Genomic DNA, 12,525 nt, shown 5'->3' on the forward strand with positions numbered 1-12,525 from the left:
AAAGAAACTTTATAACTTTTAAGTTCAATCATTTCGAAGGATACACTGCTGGGATAAAGATGATTTGTACTCCTAGTAGTTAGAACACTCCTAGTAATTGGTCCATTACTTAGATCTTTGTACTATTGTTAAAAAATATTGAGTATCATTATATTTGGCAGTTCGTAAATTCTGGTTCGAATTAATTCGGCATAAACAGAAAAATATATTACTTTAAAGTATATTCGTTTTTAGTTTTCGAGATACAATATTTTTAACAATGTTACAAAAATCATATAATTGTGCAGAGCTACTCTATGGGGACTACACATTGGTCTGCATTACAATTGCACGTCAGCTGTATAACTGTAGTTTTACCGACTTAGACCTGACTTAAAACAGATGGCAGTCGGTTTGCGGTTTCGACGTAGTTATGTCAACCGCGCTGAGACTGCTTCAAGACTGAAATATTGCAGCTGGCGTGCAGTTATAATGCAGACCGTGTGTATATAAACTATATGATATCTTTATTAATCATAAACGTGAGACGGAGATGGCACGATTTTTGATACCTTTAATTTAATTAGGTTTGGATACTTACCACAAACCGATGGACGTTTACTATTAATTGGTATTTAGAATCCATTATTTATGTAAGACTATGAGTACGGCTTTCCGTTTTATTTTAATCAGCCAATGAAAATAAATTAACTATCAAAACTTTTTTAATTAATCTCTAGATTATACGACACAGTACGCCTGTTTCAACCGTCCGATCTAAGCTTTACTAAGACATCTCAAATGTGTGTCAAGGAAATCAAGTGTACTGTATCGTGTATGTGCAAACTTCGCAGAAAAATAACTTCCTTTCTTTTTACCTTTGACATGGATACATGTTATTCTTAATATTAAAACTTGTTTTAAATGTAATTTTTATGACGTCACATTATACTTTAACTTCTTTATCTACAATTTAACATCGATATAACACAACTTTAAGTAATGTTAGCAGCTGTTTTTAATGTTTTTTTATCGTTCGTTCAACCGATTTAGTTTGTGGAGTAGTTATTCAGTGAATTATTTACTACGCATTACCTAACAATGAATCACCAATAGGGAAATAGTACATAAATAATTTTATCCATTTTTATTTTCACATAAATAAACTATTTACTATAGCCCTGTTGATTTCATTTATACCAATATGGTTTGTGTCATAATTATGCATTGAAATTATTTTATCAACTGCACGCTGCGTAAATAAATAAAAATACAAAGTACGGCAGATAAGCAATTTAGTTCAGTTATTTTAAAACCATTAATGATTGATTATATTTTTCATATCAATAACGGTTGAGACGTCGTCGATGACGTTACGCATTTAAAACAAAACCGTCAACACAGACTGCATTTAGTATTATTCTCATTAGTATTGTAATAGTTATTAAAATATTTAATTATGTTTTGAAATGCAATTTACACGCTACGCTACTAAACAATAACAAACGACTTACCTTTTTCGGCAGCGTTGGAGACTCAAACTCCTCGTCGTCGCGACTAGAGAGTGTGGAGCACGACGAGCACGCTGAATCCGCCGACAGCGACCTCGACCTCAGCCAGTCCACTTCTTCCTCAGTCGCACCGACGGCCACACCATCGGAATAATCACTAACAACGACGCTGGGAGTTCTCACACACCTTCCTCTTGTCTCGCACCCTTCGCTGCCCCTTCGCCCCAGTTCCACGACGTGAGCTTCAATTAGAGTCCGCTCCCGTCTGGGGGACATCGCGTCCGGTGGGGGGGTGATGTCGCGAGGGTGCGAGTGCCGTCTTCGTGGTTCCAGTTCCACGGCGGAATCGTCGCTCAGATCGCGGCTACGCCGTCTGACGGCTGCTCTGTCATCATCATCCGATGAACTGATGTCTTCTAAAGGGCTGGAAGCGCGTGGGATACGCAAATATTGCATGGGGGCTGGCTCGAAACGTCGCAGTAGCTCGGAGACGCGCGGCTGCGCGTGTCGAGAGACGCGCGCGTTCGATGGCGCGCGCATGCCCGTACTGTCGCTCGCTCGTCGTGATAGCTGCAGCGGTGCCGACTCTCGCGCTTGCCCTGGCGATACTCCGGCGCCGAGTTTCAGGTAGAACAAACTATGGCTCAAGGCTTTTTCGCGGAGCACCCGGCGAAAGTCCTCGGGAGGTGGTTGCTCGAGACGGGGCATTATTCTGCAATTTATGAAATCGATTCTTAATGAAGAAGTTAGCGAACAAACGTACAGTTTCCAATGATAGCAAACACAAAAACGTATAAACCTCTACTCTACTCCTATAATCTCGTATGTTGACGCGTAACGTTGTAACCGTGAATGATTTATTCGTATACAGAACGAGGATGGAATGTTTACATCCAGGCCAGACAAACATTATGCATGCCACTGCGCAACAGCTAAACATATTTTTGCTATTCTCAATTTGCGTCATGAAACAAACGTAGTTGTTTGTAAATAAATGGAAAACAATAAATTATTTCCCAATGCCACTAACCTGGCGTAAGATATGTCACTGGTTAAGCTGATTCTGTTGTCAACGCCATACGATCTGAAACAAATAAACAAAAAACCATCAGTGGAAAAGTTGGTAGTTTTATTATTATGTTAATAAGAAATTATGTAATATTACTAAGTAAAATAGGTATCATTTACAGGATATTATGTGACATTAGAAGAAATTAACAATTAACGAATTTAAATAAGGTATTTTTGTCAATTTTTGTAACAATACGCATATACCTCTTGATTTGAATCACTAAAATATCTAAAACATAGCAGTTTGTTATAAATAATAAAAATGTAAAATAATAAAATATTTTATTTCTCATTCATTTTAATCAAACATTTCTTACTTTGTTCATATTAAAAATATATTATCTAGATGTTGGTGAATTATTTTAATTATTATCCTTAAAACTAATTTGAATCACAATTATAAAACTCGTTAATGCTATAATGTAATTCATACCTTTAATTTAAACACATAGAAAACTTAATTAAAATACAAACAATAATGTTATGTATTCTGTTTTTTTTAAACTTATCTATCATAAGTTATTTTAATAAATAAAGTTTTCGTACGTTCAGAAAAATCTATCAATTAAAAAAAAATTTTTTATGTCCACTTAAATTTACCAGACACCTTCCATAACGAACGATTAGTAATACACTGTCTTCTACTTCTAATTTAGTTGACAGGGTGAAATTATTATCATTACGTAAACAAAGTTGTGTTTAACGTTAATATTGCGCATGCGCGTGATGAAAACAGCATGGTCTTCTCTTTGTACTTGAAAACTACACTCTGAATGAGACTTTTGATTAATTTAGAAGTTATTGTAACAATTTCGTTTATGTTAGTCACTTACTGTTCTAGAATCTATAGCATTCGATGTCTGAAATAAATAGCTAACTAGCTATAACAAGGCTTGTACTACATATTAATTAGTTAAAGCATTTTTCTTTACCTACTGTTTAATGTGGCTTACAATAGTTTAAATCCATAAATAATCGATAGTGTTATCGGAAGTCAAACTTTTTTCTAAATTAAATTTTGATCTCAATTTTTTAAACAGATATATTTTCTGTATGCAAAAAAATACGTTTTTAAATGCTTCTTGCGTTTTGTTTTTTTTTATATCTAATACAACTAATATAACGCGTTACATTTATATTTTATCGCGTTATAGTTATATTGTTATTGCAGATATTTTATTTATTTTATAAAATATATCTATATATAGGCAGACTAGTAAATGGCATAGCTGTATATAGGTCGCCTTCGTCATGGATTTCACATTGATTTTAAGATTACATCACTATTTAATAATCACAGTATCTCATATTTAGTAGCAGATACTAGGAGTCTATAATAGCAATATTTTTTATTTCATATAAACAAACAAAAAAGTAGACGGAATTAAATTAAAAAAATATCATTAATAGTTCTAAAGAAATTCAATTATTATTACAATATACTCCTGACCAATATTCGGCCAATCTCAAGGACCAGCCAACACAGGATAGTAGGGCAATCATTACTCATAATTTGATGGGACGGCAATCCAATACGGCCGGACATGGATAAGACAAACTTTTTTTTTTTATAGAATAGGTAGACGGACGAGCAAATGGGCCACCTGATGATAAGTGGTCACCACTGCCCATAGCCATTGGCATTGAAAGAAATGTTAACCATCGCTTACATCGCCAAAGCGCCACCAACCTTGGGAACTAAGATGTTATGTACCTTGTGCCTATAATTACACTGACTTACTCACCCTTCAAAGCGGAACACAACAATACTAAGTACTGCTGTTTTGCGGTAGAATATCTGATGAGTGTTATCAGACAAGCTTGTACAAAGCCCTACCACCAGTAATACGCGATACTTTACGTGATTTCCAAGAAACGGTAAAGTAATAACCATAATGCCCAACTTTTTTTGGCCAAGGATTTGAAATCAGAACCTCAGCTACAACCGTATGGAAAGAATATTATTTATTGTACAAATAAAAATATATTTACTAACATTTCGTCCAAACAACCTAAGGATAACTAAAATGAGATTGGTAAAGCATAAAAAAGGTGAACATATCATAAAAGTATATAGTCTAGACTAGAGAGTTAAGTTCATATGATTTGTTATATAATGCAGTATTTCGTTACAGTCAGCGAACAATTATCGTTAAAATGTCTAATGTTCATATCAATATGATTTCGATATAATTTACCTATTTATATACTAGTGTAAGAAGTTCTGTCATCTGTTCTAAACGTAAATGTGAAAAATGATAAATAAAATAATTTTTCCAATTTTTATTTATAATAGAAAAGATCATCAATGCCAAACAAAAAAAAATCGGTTAACAAACAGATTACAGAGTTGATAGATGTTTTGTCTTTGTCTATTTATGTAGATAATGTAAGTTATTTTTGAAAGATTATTTATCAATGAGTAGTTATCATGAGGATTTCTACTGAACAATTTAACTCCTAACTTAGGTAATAGAAATTCTATAATTGATGACGATTTGATTCTATCAATTATCTTATAATCTAATATACCTGTAAGTCTTATTACCTATATCTAAAGAACTATTACTATGTCTTCGAATATTTCCTTAGCGTGAGCATTTTTAATATTTATTTATTCATCATCATCACCATCATGCCTTTCTAGTCCACTAACACAAGCCACTAAGTTAGATCTTCAGTTCTCATTCTCCAGCCACTTTGCGTGTACTCCACCTAGCTGGAGGGCGTCCTATGCTACGCTTGCCAAGGCGTGGTCTCCACTCCTGAACACGTCTACACCATCGGTTGTCGCTTCTACGACACATGTGATCAACCCACTGCCACTTCAAGTTACTAATCCTTTTTTTTTTTGGAAAACAAATAGTATTTTATTAATATTATTTTATTCATACCACCAGTAACAGCCTGTGAATGTCCCACTGCTGAGCTAATGCCTCCTCTCCCTTTTTGAGGAGAAGGTATGGAGCTTATTCCACCACGCTGCTCCAATGCGGGTTGGTGGAATACACATGTGGCAGAATTTCAGTGAAATTAGACACATGCAGGTATAGCACAAGGTGAATTATAATCACAAATTAAGCACATGAAAATTCAGTGGTGCTTGCCCGGGTTTGAACCCACTATCATCGGTAAGATTCACGCGTTCTTACCACTGGGCCATCTCGGCTTCATACCACCACCTACTTCATATCCTATCTGTAATTACTCACACCGTTTGTTGCCTGGAAGAGATCGCTATGTAATCGCCATAATTGTACATTTATTTAGGCAGTATACATGTTTTGTATTTTTCTCTTTGTGGTGTGGTGTACAATAAAAAGTATAAAGTAAAAGTAAAGTAGTATTTATAACACATTGAGTTTAGTACACAAAAGATTATTCACTGACCAGTAAAGTTTTCACATTTCAAAGAACATTAATGAGCAGATACATACAATTTGAATAGTTAAGATAAATAAGATAAAGTTTTATGCATAAATTAATAATTAAATATATTTTAATTAAATACCATTAAATTGAATGTAATCTAGTTTTTTTTTCATGCCATTAATCGTTTAAGACGTAATAAAATACTTTAATACATAATTTGTTTAATTATTCATTTTTTTTCTTTAAATAAATTCAACATTTTATATTTGTAGAATTTTTAATTAATGTATTTATATTGTTTTAAAAGTTTTTTTTTTTAATTTATAACTATGTACAAGTCATTTCCGAATCTAGCGCGTTAATTACATTTGTTTTAATTATCATTGAATTTATAAATATAATTATCTCTTAAAAAAGCGGTACTTAAATCTGTTATTATCATTTATATACAAAGTATTAATATATATATTAAATCAAAAACGGTGTATAAACAAAAACGTATTTCAATATATGTATTTAATCAGTGTAATCAGTGTAATTACAGGCACAAGGGACATAAAATCTTAGTTCCCAAGGTTGGTGGCGCATTGGATATGTAAGCGGTGGTTAACATTTCTTACAATGCCAATGTCTAAGGGCTTTGGTGACCACTTACCATCAGGTGGTCCATATGCTCCACCTTCCTACATACATATACAGATGAATTGGAATGATTGAATTCTCCTCGTCTGAAAGTCAGCTTAATACGAGTCATATTATGTAAATATGGTTACATAACCAATTATGTAACGATTATATTAATATATTTAGATATGATGCATATTATAATGGACGTCATCAACTATTATTCTAAATCATTGTTAATTACGCTGGCTATTTGAATCGCTCTGCCAATACGGGTAAACAGATTTATTTTATATTTTATCATACTATAAATACTCCTTGGTTCAATTTAAAATAAAATTTAAAAAAAGAATTAAGAACGTATATGCCCTACTATTGTGTTTTTTTTTTAATATTATATTCGTATTGACTTGTGTCTCTTTCGCGACAAAAAACATTAAACCAAATATAATCATTACAAATTCTCATCATTATTTATCTCACGCACAATATGTTAAAAATTATGGAAATAAACCGCCAACTATTGTGTAGGATGTTCTAAATTATGGCTGATTTTATACGTGACGAGATTTGAAAATGAACAATAATTTTGCAGTAATTTTCCTTTGTTTATATCATTTTTTCGCTCGACCGAAATTCAATTTAAATGAATATTGGAGACTTAATTTTTTACTTAACAAATAAGACATATTATTATTATTTTTTACAATATAATTAGTTTTCCGTTACTTCTTCGTACGGATTAAATTCATAAAAAGTTACACTTCTCATAGACTTTTAAGTTGAAATTTCCATAAATCCTTAGCGGATTACATTTTACTATATAGACAATTTATATCTATGTTCCAAATTCCAAAAAAATCTAACAAAAAAAATCTAGAAAAAAACGATTTGATATGTATAAGATGTAATATTCGAACTAAAATATATATCGCACTCGTTTCATTTAGCATTATAAATAATTTATAAGATGTTCCAAATCAATAATAAAAGAAAGAAAGAAAACTGTGTCTAAATTAACACATAAAGAGTATTTATAAACGTTGTTACCGTTTGTGTATAAACCACGCAGCGCTTATCGTAATCAGCGACTGCCATAAGAGGATAAAACTGTTAAGTCCAGGAAGCTAACATGTACAATATTTTCCACGACTTGATTTTAAAACTGTTTTCATAAAACTAACAATTTCCTCAATCATCACATGATGTTTATATAATTAAAATGTAATAAATAAATAATACAATACTATGAAAATATGTATCTTGTCATATAACTAGCAACACACACGACTTCGTCAGCGTGAAATGCGATTTGTGACGAAAATTCGTCAAAATCTGCCATTTTAACGATATATTGAAATCACAGAAGAATCATCAAGAATCTTTCTCATACTTTTAGAGACGATGTTGGATTGTTTCTGAGAACAATAAAACGTAAAACTAATATGACATAATAGATGCGGACGGACATATGGGCCACCAGATGGTGAATGGTCAACACCGCCTGTAGACATCTGCACTGTAAGAAATATTTACCATCCCTTAAATCGCCAATGTGCCACCAACATTGCAAACTAAGATGTATTATCCGTTGTGCCTGTAGTTACACTAGTTCACTCGCCATTTAAACTGGATCTCATAAATAATAAGTATTGGTTTTTGGCGATAGAATATCTGATGAGTGGGTGGTACATACCCAGACGGGCTTGCAGAAAGCCCGTAACATGATAACACATATATTTACAAGTATTCATTCTTACATTTTTGTTCATACACATTTCTCGTTTACAAGTCTCGTTTGTCCTTTTTTTTTTTTTTTTTTTTTTTTTTTTAGAATAGGAAGGAGGACGAGCATATGGGCCACCTGATGGTAAGTGGTCACCAAACGCCCTTAGACATTGGCATTGTAAGAAATGTCAACCATCGCTTATAGCCAATGCGCCACCAACCTTGGGAACTAAGATTTTATGTCCCTTGTGCCTGTAATTACACTGGCTCACTCACCCTTCAAACCGGAACACAACAATATCAAGTATTGCTGCTTTGCGGTAGAATATCTGATGAGTGGGTGGTACCTACCCAGACGAGCTTGCACAAAGCCCTACCACCAGTAACAAAGCCCTACCACCAGTCACAAAGCCCTACCACCTGTTCTTGTAATCATAATAATTTTAATTCGTAAATCTTCATCGGTTGGCCTCCATATTATTAGTAAATTATGAATACTAATAAATTCGAATTTGAGAGCCCTACAAGTTTTAACAAGAATATTAACAAACATTTTCAACACCATAAATATACAATACAATAGTGTTCATTTAGAGTTCCAAGTTAAAATTATATTATAATTATAAAGAATTATAATTAATTTAGATTTCCTTACAGTTTTCTTATCAAGAAATGTCACAATTGCTAATTGAAGTGCTAACGTCAGATATATCTAATCTTTTATTTATTTTGTATACGCAAAGACTTCGTTGACGTTGATTGCTATCTCAATAAAACTATCTTCAGACTATATAGTTTAAAACGCTCACGCTCTAGAAAATTTAAATGTCGAGGAAAACTCAATCTTGAAAGATAGTAAAGATCTTACATCTCGTTTAGTATTTTAGTATAAAGAGGTCCTCCTAATAGCCTCGTTAGTTGGTTGGCTAGATGGTAATCCGCAGATCACGAGGTCCAGGGTTCAAACCCGGGCCGGGCCAATAAAAAAGATATTTGGTTTTTCTATCGAAAAATTTCTCAGTAACAGCCTGAACTCTTTCGAGTCAAAAAAACATCAAAAGATAGATAGAGATTTCAGAAATTTTACACGAAAATGATGTCTACTAATAATGCTTAGTATACGGAATATTTTACTTAAAATCGACCGTACCGTCAAGTAATCACCAAGTTATGCGTGACGCGTATCGGAAAAGCTTACAAAATTAAAGCGGTATTGAAACTCCGGGTATGAGATAGGACATAATATAGTAGGCTAACAGTCATTTTAATTGAAAAAAATAAAGTAAAAATACATTTAAATCAAAATAAAACCTTGTCGCAATAATAAAATAAAAGAAATTTGAATATGAGTTTGTTAAAAATAAGTTCTTCTTTTTTTCACGCTGGAAAAACGCATTACGCGTTTCCCCCACGGGAAAATAGTGGGGGGGGGGGGTATGTGGGGCTCATCGATGTCCGAGGCGCCGAGTGCGCCCCGAACATCGTTATACCCACTAATTAAAAATAAGTTGCTATTTAATTAAAAAAAGATTAAATAAAATAATATTATATAATAATTAAATTATATAAATCTTATTATTTTTAATGTTGTCAGACTAGTAAATGGTGAGCCCATTTACGAGCCCACCCTACAAACCGAAAGAAAAATACTAAGACTCAAATGGGGTTGCCAGTAGCCCTAGCATTGTTGCTAGACTATTATAAATGGAATTTTCTTAGGTTCGTTTGTTTTTTTATATATATTATTTCTGTAGAATCAAAGGCACTTAAGCTGTTGACAAAACAAATTAAATATCCTTATTTATACAGTAAATATTTGCCTAATGAGCCAACTATGATTGTATTTAACGTCATAATATTATGATCTATACCAAATACTTATATTCAAATAAAGAATTTTGAATGTTTCTTGAGAGTCTTTTGAATTAAGAACATAAAACTTTTTAAAAGAAAAAAAAATTTAAATGTCTACAAATTTGATATAAACACTAGCTTCTAATTATTTTTATATTAAGGTTTTATTTTCTATGATAAATAAAAAGATAATGTCACAGCTACAAATTACAAATGCATATAATTAATAAACAATTACCTATAAATGGTTAACATTCAGATCATCAACTTTTCAATATTAACATATAAATTATAAACATTATTTATCGTCTGTGACGTACGTGCACTTTGCTTACAAAGAAATATTAACATAAAACCCCTACACGTGTAGATTTTAATTATCACCACTAGCTTTTTTTTATTTTTTTAAATTTCCTTATAAAACCATTTCTTTAAGATGGCAAAATGTTTTGCTTTGAATAAAAATCAGTCAGTCTTGTAAATAGTGTTAGGAAACGTTTTATAATTAAAAATGAATGTTTGCCCATCTGTTCTCTATGCATTCCCAAACCTATTGTGATAAAAGGTGAATTGTTCTGTGTACACTTGCGAAGTTTTTTTGCATGATTGTCCTTAAGTATATATGTTTTCTTTAGGCTGCAACGCTACCCGTGCAAAGTCGGAACGTTTGGGTCGTTAGTCATAATTTAAAGCCAATTATTCCATACAATATTATATAGATGTAATATTCATGTTAATTGTATAATTATGGTTAAGACATGTAATTTATTTATTTAGGATCTCCAACAAAGGGTACACGCGTACGAGTAAATTACATCGTGTATACGAGACGCATCGCGCAATTCACACATATTTAAGTAAATAGTTATTCTCGATAGAATCACATTCCAAGCCGTAGGAGCTTTTTATGAATTTATCTTGTAATGATTCCAAGAGTTACTCACTTAGCCTTATAAAGTATATGATTTATATTTATATACATGAAAGACAAATTAAAAATATATATGTTAGTTTTTTATTATAATTATACATAATATACTTACATATGTATTTATCTGCCTTTGTTCTCTTTGGTAAAGCTATATAAAAGTTACAATTCTCTAAATAGCATAAAATATCATATACATAATGTCTGTCTCTGTCTGTATCTCCGCTTATTTCTCCTTAACCACGCATAACCTTAACAATGTATTTTGATTCGGTTTTACCTAATAGAAAGAGCTATAAAAGAGGAAGGTAATTTATATATATTGTGAAAAATGGCTGAACTATGGCGTTGTTTTATCCAAACAATCGTTCTCGTAAGCTTACATGACTAAAGCTAGGTTTACTTTAAGACATCAACCCAACAATGTACTAGAAAATTGTAGGTATTAAAAAGAATACAGAAAACTATAGCGGAACTATAGCATGTAACTGTAGCACTATATACTTCCACTACATACGGTACTTGTGTGTACAGTCCTATCGGATTATGAGAGTCAGAAAATTGAAAGTGCATCTGTGTTCGTGCATGTGCACTGTAATATATCCCGAGTTGGCTAATCTCTCTTGTGATTGGCCACCGTGGCTGAAATCAGTCATAAGGACATCTTGAATAGTACATTAACTATTTTTATTTATTAAAAAGTAGTAAAAGACACTTCCTACTCAACCTTCTCAAAAAGGGGAGGACGACGCGCCGTAGCCTAGCAGTGGGACATTCACAGGCTGTTACTATACTATTAGAGCGTCACGGTAGCATGTGCAAGCGATCCCGTAGCGCTCCTCATTAAGACGGAAAGGGTACCGCTGGTTTTTTAGTGGGTATTCTATGATCGGGGCGCACTCTGCACCTTGGACACCGGTGAACCCCACATACCTCCCCACTGTTACCGTGGGGGAATCGCGTAATACGTTTTCCCAGCGTTAAAAAATGCTGTTACTATACTACTAGTAAAAGATTAAAGGTTATGTTTACGAAATTAGTTTCTTCATTCAATAAATTGCACCCGTTCGAAGCCAGTGCAGGTCGATAGTTACTATATAATACAGAGTCAAGTCAATTTCTGGACATAAATGGGCATAAGGACCAGGAAGATTATCACCATTAAACCTCCATGACCTTCCTTCGACATCCTACATCTAAAACATTTACAAAATAGTTTAGACTTTATTTCATTACTTTAAGGTTTAATTCTGCTTACAAAAATAATTATGAACCTTAATATGAATTTTTAAATGTAATTTAAAACTTGTATGTATGTCGATAAGGCTTATTTTGAATTGTATAGTTTTGCGTCAATGTATGTCCTCAGGCGTGTGACGTCAAAGCCAGCCTTGCTGCGACGTAAAGGCACCGAACACTAATACTGCTTAATTTAGACATTTCTATAATAAATTACGA

The 12,525-nt window shown here is 32.8% G+C and overlaps 1 protein-coding gene across 3 annotated transcripts in view; it reads right to left on the reverse strand.

Annotated features, from left to right (window-relative positions):
- The window catches only part of LOC126769470 (inositol-trisphosphate 3-kinase A), a 162,276-nt gene that overhangs the window by 131,603 nt on the left and 18,148 nt on the right, over window positions 1-12,525 (reverse strand). Inside the window, exons 1-3 of one of the 3 annotated variants that reach the window (XM_050488301.1) lie at window positions 3,108-3,126; window positions 2,521-2,574; window positions 1,494-2,202 (exon numbers count right to left, since the gene is read on the reverse strand). In XM_050488301.1, the coding sequence (XP_050344258.1) occupies window positions 1,494-2,198 (705 nt within the window). In that variant the 5' untranslated portion in view covers window positions 2,199-2,202; window positions 2,521-2,574; window positions 3,108-3,126. Of the gene's footprint in view, window positions 1-1,493; window positions 2,203-2,520; window positions 2,575-2,994; window positions 3,016-3,107; window positions 3,127-12,525 lie in introns of those variants that run through there. The other 2 variants (XM_050488300.1, XM_050488299.1) reach the window with 2 other exon arrangements.

Source organism: Nymphalis io, chromosome 7 (genome assembly GCF_905147045.1).
Source record: "Nymphalis io chromosome 7, ilAglIoxx1.1, whole genome shotgun sequence".
NCBI classification, from domain to species: Eukaryota; Metazoa; Arthropoda; class Insecta; order Lepidoptera; family Nymphalidae; genus Nymphalis; species Nymphalis io.